Source organism: Haliotis asinina, chromosome 10 (genome assembly GCF_037392515.1).
Source record: "Haliotis asinina isolate JCU_RB_2024 chromosome 10, JCU_Hal_asi_v2, whole genome shotgun sequence".
Classification (NCBI taxonomy): Eukaryota; Metazoa; Mollusca; class Gastropoda; order Lepetellida; family Haliotidae; genus Haliotis; species Haliotis asinina.
Window position 1 is genome coordinate 12,628,678 of NC_090289.1, and position 23,454 is coordinate 12,652,131.

Consider the following 23,454-nt stretch of genomic DNA (forward strand, 5'->3'; position numbering starts at 1 on the left):
GTCTACGAACCAGTCTGGTCTAAGAATTCACTATAATTCACCCCTTACCTTTGTTCTCTGAAAGCGCCGGTTCCGTTCCGACATGCCCATGATGCAACAACGGTCGACCATTTTCACCGCTTTCGTTTTCTGCTCTCTGAAATAAGTTTTAAACAAATCAGACTCCTAGTTCACAACGAACTGACATATTGACACATATAAAGTATATCAGATTATGTCTCACCCCGTCAGGATCATATGCAACTTGGTGCATGTCTGGAAGAAAAAAACGCTCTGGTCCCAGCTGCTCCACGCGCCAGTACGGATGCTCGAAGTTCCCGCGAATTTCGACTGAGCATCCTGCTGTTGCGTTGTCGGTGCCCAATAACCTAACCAGTTCCGCGACTTCGTCACCATCCTGGTCTTGGGCGCTCAAAACTAATGAGAGACCCGGGAACCAGGATGGTTGCCTCGACTGTTCCTGTAGCGACATTATAACAGAACTATTATCTTCTCGAAACTATCTGAGATTCATAATTTGTTCGACTGAATTGTCATCTTGATCACTCTCTTGTCACTCGTGCTGTACATAATCAACATGCATTTCTATTTCAAAATCATGCTATTTTAAGAGCCAAATCAGTTCACTGACATATTTGTTTGAAACATGAGTCTAGTCATGAATACCAGAGATGATCCATCGAATGCACTTTTGTGGGTATTTTCCTGTTATCATCCATTTCTTGGCTTTGTGGAATTAATTGCTTCTGTGCTTTATTTGAATTTAATTCTGGTAGTATTTTGTTGTATCCAATGGAGCGGCACTTATACATATGTCAATCCGTATTCAAGTAATTTTTATTTCACGAATTAGATTAGTTTGAATTAAAAAGAAAGAAGAAGAAAAATAAGTCGGTTTCGTTGGGATTTCAGTAGTGAATTGTATCACAGACTGGAGATTGAGGCTAACTATGATGATTTTTTTATTATTTACTTTACACTTTCGCCCGGCATGTCTCGTCGAAACAACAACTCTAAACTTGAGGTAGAAATTAGCACCCTGATTAAGAGCAGTGAATCTAAAAATAACAGTGATGTAAGTAGACATCGATTTCCTTGCGTAACTGAATAATTGATGTCGTGTGACAGTTAAACTGAAATCACATGCTATTTAGACCAATTTATGAAAAAAGCTGACAAATTATCAGTGAGGCAGTCGACTTGTCACGTGGAAGAGGAGTTGAATATGTACTGCGTGGTTTGCAGGAAATGTTAAATAAACACCTACGGGTGGGGTAATGGCGTCATCATTGTCACCTGTACGCATGTCAGTGACAATTAACAGCTCAGATTCAGTCATGTCAGATTTGGAGGTGAGCACTCATCCCTCACATCCACATTCGCATATTCAACGAAATAGCATACATATGTTTCTAATAAATATAGTACTTCTGGTAAAAAAACAAACTCCAAACCAGCGCATGTTGCAGTTAAATGAAACAAATTTAGGCTTATTAAACGCAAACGTATAGACGATTCTAATAAATATACTATTTCTGGTAAATCAGTTTCCTACACAAAACCAGTACCTCTTGCAGTGAAATGAAATAAGCTGGACTTTATTAAACGCAAAACTATACAGGTGTTCCCGATAAAAATATTATTTCTGGTAAATCAGTTTCCAACACAAAAACAGTATCTTTTGAAGGTAAATGACATAAATAAGGTAAATGGGGTAAATTTGATTTTAGTAATGCACATACATTTATGAGGCAGTTAATAAATTATACAATAGCTTGCAAGGTGACCTATATATTTTCATTGCACGCATTCTGATGTCTACCCGCTGACAATTTCAGCCTGCAAATAAACATGGATTTCATATTTGCTCAAAATGTAGCGATTAACTTGAAAATAAAATAGAGTTATCTCTTCTCGATAAATAGTCCAGCAAACTAAACGTCAAATGCAATGTTCATTTATTCTTTCATAATTACATAATCACGATTATGTCATAAACATCAGAGCAGTTCAAAATTAGTCACAATAAGTTACTTTCTTAAACTCACTTACCCTTTGGTAAGTGGCTTTAAAAAAAATAAACAAAAAAGGTATATCCCTGCTACATGCTTACATTACTGATAATTAACTATCCCTATGGATTGTGGCTGGTTCCGTAACTAAACATTACAACCTGGCCAACTATTCACGTTGATTTTCGATTTTTTGCATCTGCCAACACTCGTTGACAAAAATGGATTGAACTTTAGTAAAACTAATAATAATAGATAAATATAAATAATTCATTCAAGAAGCAAGCCCCTTCGTAGTGCATTTCTACATTTTTACTGAAATAATACAAAAATAGATTTTACTTTGAATATTTGGGTTGAATGCTTTAGCAAGATTTAACAACAAAATGTACGGCTTTCATATTTTCCAGGAAGGCTTTGAAGCTGAGTGTTCTAAAAATAGTAAATCAAGCGTGCGAATGAAAACCATGTGATTTAAACCTGTACAGTTTTCCCTAAAACTACTTACAGAAAATCTTATAAAAATGCTTTAATACAGAGTAAATTTATTAGTATCCCCCATCCAATTTATGCTCTGCAATGTACATTAAATGTATATATAATATAGGTTATTAGCACCATACAATGTCATCACTTATGCACCATTTGTAAAAATAGGAGTAAGCAATGATATTAGTCGTTACAGTAGTAGCATCGTGCTTCCTTTAATAGCTCTGAGGGGTCATCGTCTGACAGGTCATTAAGTTGACGAGTAGCGCTTGACAGGTAGAACGTCAGATAGCAGCGAAAATGGTTTGGAAGCGAAAGGCAGTAAGTTAAACGATATCATTTCTCTATGTTCTAATGGAGGCACCACAACATCATGCATGTGATATCAATGCTGGAAACAAGGTAGACAAATACCTTCGAACCAAATGTGTAAACTATGTAGAATATCATCATGACTCTTTCTTTCAGTTCTGTGTCTTAGGTCATGTCTCTCATAGCATGTCAGCTGTATATTTCTTTTAGACACGGTTATTTGATGAGAATGGATGGGACAGGAGGAGACATTTTCGTATCTTGGTCACTTAGTGTTACAACAGTTTCTGATCTGGGTCATACGTACTACGCGATAGTACAACCGCGAAATACCACTCGTATCAATTTGGAATTCAGGAACTGTCAAAGCTGTTGATGCGATTTTAACATATAAGCGGTTAGTTGAGAAGAGTACCGCTGTTATGTCACAAAATGAAACTGGTGGAATTTTCCTGTTTTCTTTTCGGACTTGACCCAGGGGCAAAACCAGAGGCGGGGCAGGGGCGAATCGAGGCTAGTAGTATTACGTACTTGTAATTGTATTCAAACCAGTCGTGCAACCCGTTCGAAGCCCATGACCTTGCCAAGCTGGTTGGGCCATGGGCTGAAGTATTGTTCCTTAATGAAAAAATCATTTTAAAGATGGTATATTAAGGTTAACAAAACAAGTTCTGCTTATTTTTAGGTGTGAGAAGTGGCAATTAATGCTGTTATGGCATCTGATGTCCTAAATAGTTTAATAACAGGAAGATAGTAAAATAATTTTAAGCAATCTTTTTTAACAACAACATGTGCTTCAGTGCTTTCTGAAAATGACAGTGTAGTCTCAGCACATGCACTACAATGTTGGGGTGGGTTGGGTGAGTCTGGTGAATGGCATTCTCTTCCCACAGAGGTTACTTGTCATATCTTCCTACGAACCTCTGTTCTAATACGGCCATAATTCGAGCATTCTCATAAAATCCCCTAGCGGCAAAAAATGGCAGCAGATCTATTTCCTTTTTTTTCTGTCCGATCAGAACACGTGTTACATCGACCTAGATTCAACTTGACAAATGCAAGCAATGTGGAGGAACAAATATGACATGACTGAGTTCTGTCTAGAAGAAACATTTGAGTATTGCGCTCTAGTTTTCACGATGTGTCTTGAAATTACCGAGATCTTGCGAACGATCACTTTTGAAACAAGGTCGTTGATTGCACTACTAAATCTGATTGCCTCCAATCACGAGTCTTGAACACTCGCACCATGAAAGGGTCGTATTAGAACAGGTTACGGGGGTAGATATGACAAGTAACCACTGTGGGAAGAGAATGGGTGAATGGGTGAGAGGGTTTCAGAGGATATGTAAGATGAAACATTTAGTCAAGTTCCAAATACATTTGTGAGACCCATGTAGAGTACCCCGGTGAATGCTAGCAGACCAAGTAGACCAACCAGACTCTGAAGAGTTACTCTGGGTGATGGTTGTGTGGCCTTGTGTGATAAGTAATACCATTTCAGGTATGAACGTTTTTGCAACAGTATAAAATGAATTTGAAACACTTTTAAACACAGGGTGGGTTGCAAGCCAAAAATCGCTTAGGGTAAGCAAATGAACTGCTTATTTCGGGCTTGCAACAGCTTGAAGCGTTAATCGCCAAAAATGGCGGAGCGATTACCGTTTGCTCGTCTGGTGCTAATAGAGAATGTATTAGGAGAGTCTCAATGATGAGTGATGAATTTATGGAACAAACTTAGGATGCTGGGGTGTAAGCTGTTTTTTACCATTTTGGCAGCCGAACAATTTTGATCGGCTTTCGAATTCAAACCTAAGCCACCATTTTGGTGTGAGAATGAAGTGTCCCCCTCCAGCGAATGATGGGATTGCAAGCAGCTGAAAGTTAACACTTTGTTGTGAGGCGAATCGCTGTACATCGCTTGCGAGCGATTGGTTGTTTGCAACGCACCCATAGTTGCAATAAGGCAATACACTGTGATAATATGGATTATATTACCAACAGTAATATAACATTAACATTAACAGTACCAGTGTAGTAAATTCTAAATGTCACAACATTGTATAATACTAATTTAACATGCACAGATTGTGTGATCAATACATACTGAACACTAAATATGTATACAGTTCAGGTTTAGTGGATGTAAGCAATGGTGAAATACACACTTGCTTTCATGACTTGAATTGTTTCTTTTGAATAGTGTTTGTGTCAATACACATTTGTAAATTGACATCTATAACCCTAAAAATAATGTCAGTCTTGAAAAGCAAGAATAGAATGTTAGTAATCTTATGGAACTTAAGACAAATTACATTAAATTATCATTGGATAATATTGTTTTCAAACAAACTGGTACAGCTTCTTATATTCCAGTTGTGTAGATTGATCACTGGATTGTCTGGTCAAGACTCGATGATTTCCTGCTGACATATGGCTTGAAAATTGCTAACCGGGGGATGAAACTAAAACCCACTCACTCATATTCCTGTCCCTATTTATGTAGGGTATTTTTGCTTACAATCTCGGGAGTGTTTTTCATCAAAATTTCAAATCAGCTACTAGGACAGGTTTCACTTCTGTCATGTGACCAACCACGCAACATGACCTGGGGAATACCTGACTGTTAAACAGCAGCTTGTGATTATCATCTGTAGCTAACGTAGCGTCGCTTGATAAACAAGTTTGCTTTATCATCCAGCTCAATCATGTCAATATAGACAATACAGACTCAACATTGTTGGTATAATGGTGTACAAGGTAATAACAGAATGACAGGTCAAATGTAATGGATACTTATTGTAACCATATGTACTTACTGTTATGTAGGTTGTGTACAATGTGTCCAAGGGGTGTGGAGAAAATTGCTCTCAGTAATAGTTATTATCTGGACGAGGCTATGGGAGTATCTAGGAGTGGACCAAATATATAAATATATTAAGATTAGTTGTGGAGCATGTGGGTACTAAGTCAGGTTTTTTCAGTTCTGTTGCCCATTGAATGCTATTATACTGAAGGAAAAAATTGGGAACATCACTTCATTTCAGTATTCAGATTTCCTCCCAGAGGGCTATTCAAAGCTGGTAATGAAAACTGAAATAAATTAAGGGAATTCTTGAATTTTCCAATATGTTGAATTTGTTTCTCAGTATATATATTCCAGTTCTGCTGTTATACAGTCTCATAACTTCATGTCCTTTCTCTGAACAATGTTCACCAGATATCTATGATAGAGGACTCGTGTGTGGACACGTGACATCATGGATATTATCTATGGTTACGTTTGCTGTCATCAAGAGGGCTGTGGGAGGAAGGAATGTTTGCAAACAATTCTCACTTAACCTATATCTCCACGTGCCTATCAGTTTAAACCTTGAGGTCATCTTGGGCAGTGTTGTTCATGTGACAATAAGCATGACCTGTATCTGTCAAGAATATGTATGCTGGGACTGTTTCATAATTCTTGACACAAATGGCATAACCATATTTTTATGATTTTTATGTTTAATGTCCTTTTAAAGGGACATTCTCTAACTCATTACCAATATATTTAGAAAAACAGTACCCATATATTTAGAAAAACAATACCCATGTCTTAAATTAAAACCTGAAACTTTTGAATACTAAATGAAATAACAAGTTTACAACAGATAATACTGGATTGGAAATATTGCTACTCTGATATTGCAGTAGTTGCAAAAAAGAGGTTAAACCACAGATGATTGTGGCTTGAGAGGGTCTTGTTTGTTTGTAGTGTAATGAACATATTTGTTTTGGATCTGTGGTTTCAGTATGTGTTCATATATGAAGCTTAGCAATAAAGGATTATGGGGATAGCTACAGCAGGGCCAAGGAAGGGGCAAGGAATAGCCCAGAAATGAAGAAGTTGACATCCATAACATTTTATCTTATACAGCATCTTACACCACCAAAGATTCAACCTGTGTCACAGGGTCAGTTATGGTGTTTTCAACCACCCACAATTCAATGTTGATATATTTACCAGTCATTACGGCAGTTCCCAACACCAAGCCATGTGACTCTAAGCCAATGTAGAATCTATATATTGGGCAACACTTCCCACCTGAGGCCACATGTGACTGATCAAATGACTGGCAGCTCTAGAGCATGACTATCAGCATCATTCCCTAGTAGCTGTCACCATACAAGGTGTGCTATCTTTACTGGACATACCTTTGGATACCATATTTTCATCATGATAGATTTTACCAAGGTATGTAACAAGAGGGAAAGAGTTCTATTTGTTTGATGTAGATGTATTTCATTTCTTAACCATGCCCTGTGTAAGTCTGGAAATCAGTAGTTGCAATGTCCGGGTGTCTGTCATGAGTCATAGTAGAGCGCATGAGATTCACGTTAAAAATTTCCTTATTTTTCTTTCAACTCCTGACACAGGTCAGATCACTACAGGGAAGGATCAAAGGACACCTGTATTTAGTGATTTAAACATTTATTTAGGAAATTCCCCATCATTTTCATATCAAGCCACAAATTTAAATAAGGAAATACGTTGTAACTTTTGCAAGTCATTACTGCAGATTAGGCTAAATAACACAGTGTAGAGCTTATCTTGCAGTGGTATTTGTGTTTTGTTTTTCCCACTGTGGCCACAAAAATATTTCACATACCTTGGGTAATTCTATTCTTCACACTGTTATGAAATAGTATATACTGTGCTTGATGTTTTATCAAATCCACATGAACTTGAGATTCAGCCTTTATGCTTGTCACGACTGTCAGTTTTTCTCAGCCTTTATGCTTGTCACGACTGTCAGTTTTTCTCAGGCTTTATGCTTGTCACGACTGTCAGTTTTTCTCAGCCTTTATGCTTGTCATGACTGTCAGTTTTTCTTAGGCTTTATGCTTGTCATGACTGTCAGTTTTTTTCATGGGTACAAAGTGTGAAGCCCATATCTTCTGACCCGTGCATGATAGTGATTACTACGCAAGAGTACATACAATCTCAGTCATCTTGTCCCCATTTTGGTCAAGGTTTTTGTAATTTCTGAAAGGCAGCATCATGTCTGTCTTGCTTTGGCCACTGAAACCTTGAAATTCAGTTGGGGTAATCATGTACTATGGGGTAGCCCTGTGGTTGAAGTGTTCACAAGTGTTCACTTGTCACACCAAAGACCTGGGTTGATTCCCCACATGGGTACAATGTGTGAAGCTCATTTATGGTGTCACCTGCCATGATGTTGCAGGAATATTAATAAAAATGGTGTAAAACAAAACTCACACATCCATACGCATCCATAATAACATACATAAGTTGATTGTAGCCAGTCAGCCGTAAGTCTGATAGCAACAGCCTTGTGAACATGGATGTTGAAACTGATGAACTTTCACGTTTAAAAAACCCCAAAGCACATTGCATTGATTATAAATCATACAGGTTTGTGACACATTGTCGCTTCAGGTGCTTCATGAAAAATGTGTGTGTGTGCACAATGACATGCGCACCAAGGACAGGATTTTAATTACAGAATATTAATTAGGGGTAAGACAGTACACTCTGACAACAGTGCGGTACAAACGATTTGTCCTTCGGTTCATTTCAGTCCATATTCTGAGATGTGATCTCATGGGGCAAGCCTTTCTTTGTTTCTTGAAAAATATATTCTTGGTTATTTTGAAAGAACAAGCAAATAGAAATGAAGGTCCTTAAATTTTTGGATAGCATTATTATGGCATACCAAACTGACAGAATACTGTGATACACTATTTCACCCCTAAAAGTAATATCAAACTGAAATGTCAAGCTGATTCTATATTTTTTACATTTCAGTGTCCTCTGCCACATGTCCAAGTGGTGAACCCAGTCACACACCACACGTGGGATGAGGGACGGTACACCACATACGATATCATTATACAGGTACATCACAATATTAAACAGTTTTATAGATTCAGAAATTACATTGTTGCATTGTGTGAATACCAGTAATACATAGCAGTCGTATTATTACTCGTTCTTTGGATTTCATGTAATTTTTGTAAGGTCAGATTTTGTATGTGTGTATTATTATTATTAATTTGTTTTGTTTCAAACTATTCCAGATGTAAATTGTTATTTACACACTGCCACCATATATATGCCACAGGAATATTGCTGAGTGTGGCATTAAACTAAACTCACTCACACAAATATAAATTTTATTCCATAACTATACTCAACCCAGAGTGTACCCTGATCATGATTTCAGACAGCGAACAAGGCCTTCAGTCTACCCAATACAACTGTGAGACGCAGATTTTCTGAGTTTGTCTGGCTCAGGAAACAGTTGAAGTTTCATCACCCAATCAGGTATGTACACAAAATGTCGAAGACATGAGTCTTGGTGGTCTCGGGAGACTTATGAATACTTAATAAAAATATAAAATAATTTAAGTTTGCTTTCCTTTATATTTTTCTTAAATCCTGAAATGGACAACTGATATAAGGAACATATTGTATGCATGTCTGAACAGGAAGTTTCCTTGATCGAAGTATTAATCACTGTCATTTTGAATTGCTGTGTCAACATGAGTTTGGTGGAGGGGTTATGATAACAACCACCCAGTGATCTCTCTCCTTTTTTATACAGTGTAATGTGTTCTTTTAATTTATTCTTATTTCTTTATGTGCAGGACTCCCCCTGATCTTCCACCAAAGAAGTTCTTTCTGCAGAGATTTGATGATGAATTTATCCAGAAGAGACGAGAAGGTCTTGAAAAGTTCCTCAACAGGTATAGATTAAGTCCATTTGTGGACTGCTGAATGTTGTGAGAGTAGATGCCATCTTACCATGCTGAATTGCACTTGTGCACTTGATATTTCTTCTCAGTCTTTCAGGTATCTATCACTTAAAGCACAGGACATCGTTCACCCATAACAATGAAAGACCGGGGTCTACGCCCTACATAGCAATAATGCTAAAATATTGCTTAAAGTGATGTAAAATAATACACTTGCCAAGGACACACATCTAGTAAGCCTAAGGAGTATTTTCCCTGCGTTCAGAGCTGGATATTGGACTGCATATAGTAATACTAATAGTACTGAAATAATATTTATCAAGAAACCTTAGATTTCAAATATATATCATCTAAGTGATTTTCTGATGCAAGTCTAAAATGGTTCTCCATTTTCAGTGTGATTGCTGAGAAGTTGTACCTGTCAGACTCTGTGCTGCACCTGTTCCTCCAAACAAACTTGACAGGAAGTGACATCAGTGACTTCATCTCGGGGAAGCTGACGGAAGAATACATTCAGAGTGTGTGGAAGGCAGGGGGCAAGAAGAAGGAAGAGAAAAAGAAAAGGTGAGAACCATTCTTGAATCTACAAAACAAAATTGTCCTGGTGGCTCTGCTGCTGTTCACAAACAAGTGGAGTGTAACAGCCCTGGTTTGATTCCCATTTCTTGTGCGCCTGTTATTGGTAGCTTCTGGTAGCAGATTGAAACAATACTCACCCTCTCAACCTTTGCAACCATGGACAGTTGTATGTCATTTCCATACGTGTTAGTTTCTTGCTTTACTTTCTTGATCTTTTTGTAAGAGGTGATTGTTGTGTCACGTTCACTGACTTGATTGATATGTTAGTTGTTTAGATTGATGCTCATGTTGTTCATCACTGGATTGTCTGATACAAAATTTCACAGGCCACATCCATATACTTGTAGTGCAGCGTTAACTTAACTCACTCACTCACTTGCTATCTGCATGATGATGTGATTAATCACGTAAAGCCACTTTACTTTAAAGCTAATGTCCATTTTGTTTCAGTGTCGTTTGTCAATCACAGTTCTCAATCAGCATTCCCAACACATCAGATGACAGTGGTCTTTCAGACAGTGTTTTGTCCTCAGAGAGTTTTGTATCAATAGAAGCCAGTGATGTAAATAGCAGTGGAAATTCTTCCATGAACAGCAGTGTGTCGGAAGAGGATCCAAAGGCAGATAGCCCCAAGCCAAAGGGAGATAAAACAGTTCTGCCAAATGGAAGCTCACATTATCCTGAGTTAAAATGTGTGACATCTCAAGACTTCCCACATTACAGTATAAACAGTCAAGATGGACTATCTGAATAATGATGGCTTTCTATTAGTGTGACTTTCCTTGTATACAGGACCAGCAAGGATCAAGCATTATGTGTCTACATCTACTAGGTGATAGACAAACACTATTGTGATGCAGTTACTGTAAATAATGAGTAAAGTGTCTTCTAGTCTTGGGAATATCCCGGTTAAACAAGTCCCCGTGTCTCATATGCTTTATTAATCATGTCATTAACTTCTGTGCCAAAAAAATGTATGTTGTATTTTAATTTGTATTAGCAAAAGAGCAAGCAAAAAGATTATATATGCATTAATGTTGGTAAAAAAGATTTATTGATTTAGCATTTTTACCTTTTCATGTAAAATACAGTTTTAATGTTTTGAAAATATGTCTTATGTTGGGTATAAAAAAGTTTTAATTGACAACAGGTGTCTTAGTTAGGACTGACCCAATTTTAGGAGTCTTGGATTTTAGAGTTGAAAATAAATTGATTCAGAAAATGGAATCTTAATAGAAAATAATTGTACCTCATTAATACATCCTTTTCTCAAGAGTAGGAAATTGTAGGAAATTATTAAAATATTCCTTTTGGTTACAGTTATCCATATTGATTCCTTTAGGTATAGGAACAAAGTAATTGTTACAAAACAATAGTACCAACTCGTCCAAAGCACTGACATCACCTGTGTCTGTTATGAATGAAATATGGTGTAGATACTTGCAAAACTAAATTTGAGATTAGTTGAATAAGTTAAAATGACACAAATAATTTAAATTTAATTAGCTTATGCAGAGAAAGTTCTGTATCAGTATGTGATATGATGAATCTTTGCCTCATTCAACATTCAGCATTTTATGTATTTAAAATGTCTTTGTATGTAAGATTTATAGTGTACATAATTTGATCTGTATATAGAAAGGTGTTCTACCTCAGTGAATGTGATACGAATTTGTCTTGTCAGTATTTTTTTAGCATGTCCCTTCAAAAAAAGGAAACTAACTATTTTATCGATATTTAACTATTTTTAGGACTACTGTTTATATACTGGTTGCTAACCAACTAAGTAAATGACAATTTGTATATCTAATCCAATTTAGTAGTAGCAGTACAAAGGAGACTTAACGACAAAACAACCTTCATGGAAGCTGTATTGACAATTACTTTAGCAAGGTTTCCACATACTATATTTGCCATATTAATGGCTGGGCTTGAATAATAACTCATTAGCACCTGAACAAAACTGTCACTCCATTAGCTCTAAATGGGTGCCAAGTAACTCTTAAAGAATAGTTAGTAAAACTGAAACTCCTCCATGTTTTAGTATGCCTCACATTTTCAATTTGCCTTAGTGCTCTTATGACAGTAATTACGGTTGATGTCTTATTTTGTTTGACTAATGTTCTGAATATGGTGCATTTGTGATAGCATTTTTTTCGCAGCCCAAGAATAAAAAAATCATAAGTTTATTACTTTGTTTGACTTTTTTGTGAATTGACCATTTTCAGAACCTGGAGACAGTTCTTATTTTGTCAAAGCCTGGTCACCTGTTTAAGTCTTCTCCCTTACACCCAGGCTGGTTCTGTTCACTCCCAAAACATCATTGTAATTTATTAACTAATAGCAGTACCAGGTAAAAATAATTGTGGAGATAGTGTCCACTTGAAAATTAAAAGGTTTAGTACATTGCAAAATAGTCTATTCTGTTTATATATGTCTATTTGCAAATTTGCATGGAAATTTAGTTCCAAGCATCACTTACACACCACTCTGTCTATTTTTAGTGTAAAACATGAGCGCTTGTGAGTACATAGGTCTGCAATGATTCAGATTCATAGAAAATCTGACGTCTTGGTTTCGATAACTCGATAACCATTATCACAATTTTGATTCAATATTTGAATACCTTTTTGAATTGTGACCACATAGCCACAACAATATTTTGACTCCAACTCAATAAGTTTCGAGCTCTGAAATAAGGCAAAACGTGATTGGTTGCTAATTATCCAGTGTGTACTGAGACATTGCAAGGATGACGATGGATTTCGCTCAGAAAAAAGACTGAACTAAATGAAATCTGATGCTTTTAATGATATGAAGAATCAAATGGAAAATGACTGAATCAAGGCCCCAATACTGAAAATCGAATGTGTGTGAACCATTGCAGTGCTAGTGATTCATGGATTTTTAATACCTGTATGGTCATACATTTTATCACTATATTGATGTAGAAATGTTGAAGATTCTCCAGGACAATATTTTCCAGCTAGCAAAAAGCAGATTCTGAACGGTGACAGAACAAAGTTCTGATCCACCTGCAACAATGTGAACTTACGAAAAGAAAGTACTGTTTTGTGATACAAATCACATCCATTTCATTAGCTGACTTATCATAGCTCAGTCTCTCTGTATCATCCATCATTACACTCCAGGCAGAACCATCCTCCAACCCCAACCTATGCATGTTGTTATAGGTGACCAACAGAAACAGGTTGGTCAGCATAGGTCCATCCTCATGATGTGGACCACAGGATTGTCTGGTCCCTACAGTCATCCAGTTGTATAGCTGGAATACTGCTATCAAACAACAATCAACCACTTGTCCACGTGTACATCAAATCCTAAGTTGGTTCTTTTATGCTCTTCAGTATCTACTTTTGATTCTAGAGGACTTCTGCTTATCTCAAACACACAAACTGTTTCTTTCATAGTTTGTTTCCTGAAGTTAGTGATGTATTTATTGCCATTTTGCGTTATTATAAAACAGTCTAAGTAAACTTAGCCTCAGTACTTTTCATCACACTCCACTACTGAGTCTAACAAAAACCTTATGGGAGGTTGCGTCAGGTAACCTTTGAGATTGACCAATCAGAACACAGCTTATCAATTCAGGAAAGTGGACATTCGCATATACCTTTGGAACTTTTTATCTTGAAAAGGTTCGTACCCAAACGATTCCGAATGCTATGGTAACCATGTCAACAGAAACCCCAAAGCGTACATACTGCAGGTCAAATAACTGTTTTATATGCGGATTTTTGTTTGTGGGGAGATCTGTCAGTGATCTGAATATTTTGAAACTCCCTCCGATCCCTAAATAGTATCCATTGTCTAATTGGTCCAATCTATTTAACCGTCTCTCGTTCGATTGGAAGGTCACTGGTCGCTCAAAGGTTACCTGATGCAACCTTCTACTAGGTTTCGTTAGACTCAGTGGTGGGGTGTAAAGTTTACTTAGACTGCAAGATAGAAAGTCAAAACAGGGATCATGAGGCTGGAATATGGCCAAAAACAGTTTGCTTGAGCTTGACAGATAATATGTAGAAAAATAAAACATAAAAACAGTTGCATTTTTATAACTGTCCAGCTGAGGCTGACCAGTTTTGGGACACCTCTCGTAGACAAGCGGATCCCATAGTGCAGCAAGATGCCCTCAATCTTGCTTCTGGGACTAGTAGCAGTTGTATTAACAGAAGTTCCGATGACACTGGCTCCTTTTCAGTGAGCAAAGCTGAGGAAGCAAACAATTGATGGGATCTGTTTTTTGCTGTTTGTTCACATGCGATACTTAAGATTCATAATGTGAATAGTTCAGAATCAGAAAATTACATGCACGCACAAACATGTTCATCATCATCATCATCATCATCATCATCATCATCATCATCATCATCATCATCATCATCATCATCTCAAATTGATTCAAAGTTAAAAACGACATAACAATTAACATCAGAAGTGCATACAATAACAACAACTGTATAACGTCAAAAAGAAGACACCATAATTTGTTTGACACTGGCCTCTAACTGGTATATGCTCTGACAAAAATTTGAAACCAGGAAATTGAAACTTATGGTTCCTTAAACTGTGACTGCAGAATACAGGATTGATTGAGGTAGTATGTTGCCATGGAACAATCAATGGTTCAACAAATGTCTTTAATGACATGACATCTAACAGGAAACATGGCAGTAATCTCATTTGAATTAATAGTAAACTACACACAATCAGGTGCTGCAGCTTGTTTGATTTATTGATGGTCAACGGTCAACCTTGTGTACAAAGCTAAGACCTGGGATCAAAATTGAGATCTTGATAAAATTCGACAAAGCAATACAGAACTACCTCATCCATAGTGTTTCTGATTTCAAAATTAACCTTATCATTTGACGTCTGCTCTGACCAGAAGTCTACCCTCAGTAGGTCCCCGAGACTGCATTCCTTAATGTAACCCACCTCGGCAACCTTCACAGGTCGATATAGTTCTAGAACATTGGCGGTCTTGTCTCTGTCATGTTTAAACCCAGCAAAAGCTTCCAGGCAAAACTTCAGATAACTTGTCCAGTTTACATGTAAATACGTATCCGTATCACTTGGCTGTACTGTCAGTGAATATGAGCTGATCTCTGATTGGCTTGGACGTGGAACTGGTTCTACGCGAAGTGCACTTCCTGTCAAGTTGATCTTGGAATACTTTTCCTTCCACCAATCAGGATGAGCTGCAGGACGATGGGTTTCCTTGGAAACTGAAACTGTTTGTTGTTGACAGCTTGCCAGAAGCAGACCAGTTTTGGATTCAGTAATTTTTGTTTCTAGGTTTATAGAAGGTTTACCATAGTATAGGAGTTTCTTATTCAACCGGAGGGGACTTTTAGCCACGGAATAACTATACATCTCTGGACGGATATCCAGCCTTGCAGATGCCATGAATGCCAAGTACTGCTCATAGAGAGTGTGGAAGTCAAGGTAGGAACGGTCATCGTGAGGAATGGTGTTGAAACTCATTGCTCGTCCAGAATCCACAAGGTTCAGCACATGCCATGGCTTCACATGGGCTGAAATGTCAACATGTTGAAATATTCCAGATTACAGGAAATCAATGAATTCCTGATTTTTTAATTTCAGTAGTTCTGGTACAAGCTTGATATTGCTACACACAAATTTACAGTTGGTGAGGTTCTTTAATCATTCTGACAGTTTGGGTTTTTTTGTTGTTGTTCAACACCACCTCAGCAAAATTCCAGCTATACAACACTAATCTCAGGGCTCACACATGCTTGATATGCTTGAAATTTGATCCTACCCTAAAAAGACCATAACTTTAGCACAAATTGTCAAGATCTTGCAGGAAACTACAAAATACCTTGGAATGTGTTTTAATCAATCTCCACTGCAAAGGAAAAGTTTCCCATTGCAGTGATGTAGTTATTTTTCCTTGAAGTTCAGTCCTAGATTCAACCAACTTCATGTTTATTCATTTATGTATTAGATGTTTCCACACAGTCTGGAAATTATTGGGCCTTCAGTGTTTGCCTTGGCACAGAAAACCTGCATGTTTGATGCACAAATTATCTCAAATATGTAGTGAATTTAAAAGTATGCATCATTGCTGATGCAATACCACTGGGCCCTAAGTTTAGATAATCTGAGCTTGAAATTTGCTATTGTCTAAAACCACTTTATTGTTTGCCAGTTAACTAGTCAGTGCTGATTAAACACCTGACCTGTTTTACTTTGTTATTAAACAATCACAGTTGGTGTCTTGATGAAAGTTCCATACTCCCCAAAACCTATCCACAAGTCCCTCTCATGACACCAGGGAGTCATGATGATGCCTAAACATTCATGTCTAGGGCAAAGACTGTTCCTTGAAAGGTTCTAAAAGGTCAGAATGTGAAGACTTGTAATCTTATGTACCCTCCCTGGGTCTGTAAATAACAAAATCTGGGCCAGCCAATTCTGTGACTGACTTCATGAACAACAAGAACTAAGTCACTCATTTAGATCAAATATATTTGGATATATCTTCCACAAACTTAAGTTGCTGGCAATATTAAATTATTCTAATGGTGAGCTTCATGAGGAAAATCAATAAAGATCTTTTTCTATGAATTAATTCAACAAGAAAGTACATGAATTCTCTTCGTAATTCATGTTTGCACTTTTCAACATGATCAGTTCAGGGTCAGTGAAATAATCAGGATTTAGCTATCACCTGTTCATCCTTGGAAAAGGGAGGTTGGGCAGACTGGTGGTTAAAATGTTTGTTTTTCCAGATGCAGTTATTTCATTTCATAAATTCACATGTCATACAATAATGCAGGGGTGGTGAAGTAGCCTAGTGGTTTGAGTGTCCATTCATCATGCAAGTTTATAGTCACAGCGACAGTATTTCATCCACACCTCCATCACACCAAAGACAGTGGTTCAATTCCCCATGGGTACAACGTGCTGGAGTAAACTTTTTGGAATTTACTTTTGTATGGGGTAACAGCTTCCCTGGTTCATTGACTCCAGGCTATACAAAACACAGCTACCAGGGTAATAACTCGTCCATGAAGAGACCACATCACCCCTAGGTTAAGACAACTGCATTGGCTAAAGGCTATATGTTGTAAGACCCATAAAATTCAAGATGCTCACCATCATCTTCAAGTGGCTGAAGACCAACACTATTTCAACGCACTTGTCACCCCTTCTAAATAACCATAGACCAGCAAGAACTCTTAGATCACAAGATAAGATCTGTTTATCAGCAGACCATCCAGAACCAAATACAGGGACCACTGCTTTGAATGTGCAGTTCATATGCTATGAAACAACCTCCCTATGAGGCAAAAATCTGCTCCAAGTCTAGAAACATCTGAAGACACGTCTATTTGAAATGAAATAGACTGAACAGCACAAATGCCTGTGAACAGTCTAGCTGGAATTCAGTGCTATAAAAGTGGATTATCAAAAGCAGGGTAAAACCAAACTCATTCACTATTCAGCACATGCCTCACATTCCAAACATGAACAATGATTCTTGAATATTTGAAGGTCAAGTAAAATTCTTCACTTACCTTTGCCATCAAATGCTTCGTAGGAGATTCCCCCTGGGAGGGACAGAACACACTGATGGGGAGAGGGGAATTCACGCTTCACCCCATGGCCTATCTGCTGGGCAATACTGCAGGAACAAGACAGTAGCTGTTAGAAGTATGATCATTTCTTCTTCATTAAATGAGAGAGAATTTTATTTCACTCATTGGCCTCATGGGCCAGAGTACAAAAAATAGATAATTGATTGTTTGTGCACATACAATACAGATACATAAATATAATGCATCAATATAGCAGTTAAACAGGTAGGTTTCCTGTCAGGTAAATTGCTAAGCTTTTAATAAGATTCATATTTTTTGTACCTAACAACTGCTTTAACTTAAGAGACATATTGTTTTAATATATAATGATAATGTTTTAACTGCACCCAACTTTTATGGTAGTAAGGACATACTTATAGAAAGTCTTCTGTGACATCAAACTGACACTTGCTACATATTGCTATAGTATTGTCTACATTTTCCTTATTGAAACACAACATTATGTTATTAGAAAAGTTAGGAATACAATCAAAGTCACAACCAGATATTTTGAGAATCGGTCCAAGTGTAAATAAAGTATCTTTCAACATCACTTTGATGTAATAGCACATTAACTGAGTTTAGTTAATAACCGTGAACAATTAATGAGACAGTGTTGCATACGTTGCAAGTTTGTTATTATTAGTAGTTTGTGACTGTACAAATTTCATTTCAAGTGTAACATTGTTACTGCAAATGTGTATAAATAGGGCAAGGGACATAACTCTGTCTCATGGATCAAAGTTCAACCTTCACATCGATCCACTGTGGCTTGTAACGCTAAAACTGCCTTCAAGGTATAGACTGTCACTGACGACGTCTTTACTATATATTTCCCGTCAGTCACAGCATATACCATGGTGGCAGTTTTAGCGTTACAAGCCCCAGGCGTGCCAAACTGGCTAACACACTAATTCTGGGATCGAGGTTTCTGAGACTGAATAGAATTTTAGACATTCTCTGTGATTACTCAACCAAGATAGAAAACCCCTTATTAGATTTAACAGAAACCGATCCATGATTTATTTAAGTAGCCCTAACAATTCCTGTTATTTAGTCTTACCGAGAAAAGCATTCGATTATATTTCTGGACGTGATTTCGGGAAGTCGGGTTTTCATTGAGTTCAAAGGGAAGTAACATCCTTCAATGGTTTTAAAGCGCCCTTAAAATATACCGAGCGGTCCACTGTCGATAGATTTGAGAAGCACACAATTAAGGGACCCCACAAAACAAATTCAGAATTGCAGTAACATGTTGTGTATTTTATCCAGTCATTTTGTCTCTCGCGGACGTCTGTCTAATCCCCAATTAAGATATGACCCATCATCGGAATTCACAAGTAAATGAGAAAAAATGATTTCCCCTTGTGTCTTGTATGCATGAGCGAGTAAGTGAGTTTATTTAGGTTTATACCGCACTCAACAATATTTTAGCTTTATGACGGTGGTCTGTATATAATCGAGTGTGGACCAGACAATCCAGTGACCAACAGCATGAACATCTATCTACGCAAATGGGACGACGACATATGTGTCAAACAGGTCAACAAGCCTGAACCTTCGCTCCTGTTAGTCGCCCTTTGCGACAAGCATGAGTTAATGAAGATCAGTTCTATCCCGGATCTTCTCGGGTCCTGCATGTATGGAATCGTATTATTGCCTTCCTCTAATTCTATTATCAATTAGAAGAAACTACAATTTACGTAGTGGATACTTTCATCGGCACAGAGGGGACATCATTAGATTATGTTTTCGTATACTCCGAAGATACTTTAGTATATTTTGTTGATGCTTTCCTCGACATAAATGATACCTTATTTCTAGGTTATCATTCACCAGCGTTGATGATCGTTACCTATACAAAGGAGAGACTTCATGAACTCAGAACACACCGTCATGTACGTATGTGATACTTTCATGGACGTACATGATAATTTATTTCTGCATCGAATATACTTTCCTCATCATTCATTAAGATACTGTCATCGACGTAGGTGATACATGTAGTTTCACCTTTCAAAGGAGACTGTACTGTGTAATTATACACTTTGGTTGTTGGTTGTTTAATTCCGCACTGAGCATAAATAACCGAGTCTAGATCCGACAATCCATATATTACACTAATGTAATATTGCCGTAAAAATATTACACTGCGGTATCTTCAACGGGCGAGTAATAATACTTTATCACATTTTTTGTTTGTGGCACATTGTCGCTTTTTTGCTTCATGAAAAATGTGTGTGTATGCACAATAACAGGATTTTAATTGCAGAATATTAATTAGGGGTAAGACAGTACACTCTGACAACAGTGCGGTACAAACGATTTGTCCTTTGGTTCATTTCATATTCTGAGATATGATCTCATGAGGCAAACTTTTCATTGTTTCTTGAAAAATATATTCTTGGTTATTTTGAAAGAACAAAGAAATAGAAATGAAGGTCCTTAAATTTTTGGATAGCATTATTATGGCATACCAAACTGACAGAATACTGTGATATACCATTTCACCCCTTAAAATAATATCAAACTGAAATGTCAAGCTGATGCCATGTTATTCAATTCTACATTTTTTACATTTCAGTGTCCTCTGCCACATGTCCAAGTGGTGAACCCAGTCACACACCACACGTGGGATGAGGGACGGTACACCACATACGATATCATTATACAGGTACATCACAATATTAAACAGTTTTATAGATTCAGAAATTACATGTAGGTTATGTTGCATTGTGTGAATACCAGTAATACATAGCAGTCGTATTATTACTCGTTCTTTGGATTTCATGTAATTTTTGTAAGGTCAGATTTTGTATGTGTGTATTATTATTATTAATTTGTTTTGTTTCAAACTATTCCAGATGTAAATTGTTATTTACACACTGCCACCATATATATGCCACAGGAATATTGCTGAGTGTGGCATTAAACTAAACTCACTCACTCAAATATAAATTTTATTCCATAACTATACTCAACCCAGAGTGTACCCTGATCATGATTTCAGACAGCGAACAAGGCCTTCAGTCTACCCAATACAACTGTGAGATGCAGATTTTCTGAGTTTGTCTGGCTCAGGAAACAGTTGAAGTTTCATCACCCAATCAGGTATGTACACAAAATGTCGAAGACTTGAGTCTTTGTGGTCTCGGGAGACTTATGAATACTTAATAAAAATGTAAAATAAACGACTTTAAGTTTGCTTTCCTTTATATTTTTCTTAAATCCTGAAATGGACAACTGATATAAGGAACATATTGTATGCATGTCTGAACAGGAAGTTTCCTTGATCGAAGTATTAATCACTGTCATTTTGAATTGCTGTGTCCACATGAGTTTGGTGGAGGGGTTATGATAACAACCACCCAGCAATCTCTCTCCTTTTTTATACAGTGTAATGTGTTCTTTTAATTTATTCTTATTTCTTTATGTGCAGGACTCCCCCTGATCTTCCACCAAAGAAGTTCTTTCTGCAGAGATTTGATGATGAATTTATCCAGAAGAGACGAGAAGGTCTTGAAAAGTTCCTCAACAGGTATAGATTAAGTCCATTTGTGGACTGCTGAATGTTGTGAGAGTAGATGCCATCTTATCATGCTGAATTGATTAGAGTGCACTTGATATTTCTTCTCAGTCTTTCAGGTATCTATCACTTAAAGCACAGGACATCGTTCACCCATAACAACGAAAGCCCAGGGTCTATGCCCTACATAGCAATAATGCTAAAATATTGCTTAAAGCGATGTAAAATAATACACTTGCCAAGGACACACATGTAGTAACCAAAGCCTAAGGAGTATTTTCCCTGCATCCAGAGCTGGATATTGGGCTGCATATAGTAATACTAATAATACTGAAATAATATTTATCAAGAAACCCTTAGATTTCAAATATATATCTATCTAAATAATTCTCTGATGCAAGTGTATAATGGTTCTCCATTTTTAGTGTGATTGCTGAGAAGTTGTACCTGTCAGACTCTGTGCTGCACCTGTTCCTCCAAACAAACTTGACAGGAAGTGACATCAGTGACTTCATCTCGGGGAAGCTGACGGAAGAATACATTCAGAGTGTGTGGAAGGCAGGGGGCAAGAAGAAGGAAGAGAAAAAGAAAAGGTGAGAACCATTCTTGAATCTACAAAACAAAATTGTCCTGGTGGCTCTGCTGCTGTTCACAAACAAGTGGAGTGTAACAGCCCTGGTTTGATTCCCATTTCTTGTGCGCCTGTTATTGGTAGCTTCTGGTAGCAGATTGAAACAATACTCACCCTCTCAACATTTGCAGCCATGGACAGTTGTATGTCATTTCCATATGTGTTAGTTTCTTGCTTTACTTTCTTGATCTTTTTGTAAGAGGTGATTGTTGTGTCACGTTCACTGACTTGATTGATATGTTAGTTGTTTAGATTGATGCTCATGTTGTTCATCACTGGATTGTCTGATACAAAATTTCACAGGCCACATCCATATACTTGTAGTGCAGCGTTAACTTAACTCACTCACTCACTTGCTATCTGCATGATGATGTGATTAATCACGTAAAGCCACTTTACTTTAAAGCTAATGTCCATTTTGTTTCAGTGTCGTTTGTCAATCACAGTTCTCAATCAGCATTCCCAACACATCAGATGACAGTGGTCTTTCAGACAGTGTTTTGTCCTCAGAGAGTTTTGTATCAATAGAAGCCAGTGATGTAAATAGCAGTGGAAATTCTTCCATGAACAGCAGTGTGTCGGAAGAGGATCCAAAGGCAGATAGCCCCAAGCCAAAGGGAGATAAAACAGTTCTGCCAAATGGAAGCTCACATTATCCTGAGTTAAAATGTGTGACATCTCAAGACTTCCCACATTACAGTATAAACAGTCAAGATGGACTATCTGAATAATGATGGCTTTCTATTAGTGTGACTTTCCTTGTATACAGGACCAGCAAGGATCAAGCATTATGTGTCTACATCTACTAGGTGATAGACAAATACTATTGTGATGCAGTTACTGTAAATAATGAGTAAAGTGTCTTCTAGTCTTGGGAAAATCCCGGTTAAACAAGTCCCTGTGTCTCATATGCTTTATTAATCATGTCATTAACTTCTGTGCCAAAAAAATGTATGTTGTATTTTAATTTGTATTAGCAAAAGAGCAAGCAAAAAGATTATATATGCATTAATGTTGGTAAAAAAGATTTATTGATTTAGCATTTTTACCTTTTCATGTAAAATACAGTTTTAATGTTTTGAAAATATGTCTTATGTTGGGTATAAAAAAGTTTTAATTGACAACAGGTGTCTTAGTTAGGACTGACCCAATTTTAGGAGTCTTGGATTTTAGAATTGAAAATAAATTGATTCAGAAAATGGAATCTTAATAGAAAATAATTGTACCTCATTAATACATCCTTTTCTCAAGAGTAGGAAATTGTAGGAAATTATTAAAATATTCCTTTTGGTTACAGTTATCCATATTGATTCCTTTAGGTAAAGGAACAAAGTAATTGTTACAAAACAATAGTACCAACTCGTCCAAAGCACTGACATCACCTGTGTCTGTTATGAATGAAATATGGTGTAGATACTTGCAAAACTAAATTTGAGATTAGTTGAATAAGTTAAAATGACACAAATAATTTAAATTTAATTAGCTTATGCAGAGAAAGTTCTGTATCAGTATGTGATA

At 37.0% G+C, this 23,454-nt stretch overlaps 4 protein-coding genes across 4 annotated transcripts in view; 2 read left to right on the forward strand and 2 right to left on the reverse strand.

Moving 5' to 3' along the window:
• Positions 1-319, reverse strand: part of LOC137298104 (sodium-dependent phosphate transport protein 2B-like) — a 35,636-nt gene extending 35,317 nt beyond the window's left edge. The window contains exons 1-2 of the mRNA XM_067830183.1: positions 224-319; positions 49-136 (exon numbers count right to left, since the gene is read on the reverse strand). Coding sequence (XP_067686284.1) covers positions 49-136; positions 224-253 — 118 coding nt within the window. The 5' untranslated portion in view covers positions 254-319. The remainder of the gene's footprint in view (positions 1-48; positions 137-223) is intronic.
• Positions 320-2,709: 2,390 nt separating this feature from the next.
• On the forward strand, positions 2,710-12,340 carry LOC137297706 (sorting nexin-10B-like). Its single transcript, XM_067829633.1, has 6 exons — positions 2,710-2,822; positions 8,623-8,712; positions 9,041-9,141; positions 9,465-9,563; positions 9,969-10,136; positions 10,602-12,340. The coding sequence occupies exons 1-6, from the start codon at positions 2,802-2,804 to the stop codon at positions 10,903-10,905; spliced, it is 783 nt and encodes a 260-aa protein (XP_067685734.1). The 5' UTR covers positions 2,710-2,801; the 3' UTR covers positions 10,906-12,340.
• A 604-nt stretch (positions 12,341-12,944) lies between these two features.
• On the reverse strand, positions 12,945-18,898 carry LOC137298554 (uncharacterized). The gene is made up of 3 exons (XM_067830855.1): positions 18,843-18,898; positions 17,720-17,826; positions 12,945-15,709 (listed from the first exon to the last, which is right to left on the reverse strand). The coding sequence occupies exons 1-3, from the start codon at positions 18,896-18,898 to the stop codon at positions 14,940-14,942; spliced, it is 933 nt and encodes a 310-aa protein (XP_067686956.1). The 3' UTR covers positions 12,945-14,939.
• Positions 18,899-19,095: 197 nt separating this feature from the next.
• LOC137297883 (sorting nexin-10B-like) lies at positions 19,096-22,822 on the forward strand. The gene is made up of 6 exons (XM_067829857.1): positions 19,096-19,119; positions 20,364-20,453; positions 20,790-20,890; positions 21,219-21,317; positions 21,731-21,898; positions 22,364-22,822. The coding sequence occupies exons 1-6, from the start codon at positions 19,096-19,098 to the stop codon at positions 22,665-22,667; spliced, it is 786 nt and encodes a 261-aa protein (XP_067685958.1). The 3' UTR covers positions 22,668-22,822.
• Positions 22,823-23,454: the final 632 nt, after the last annotated feature.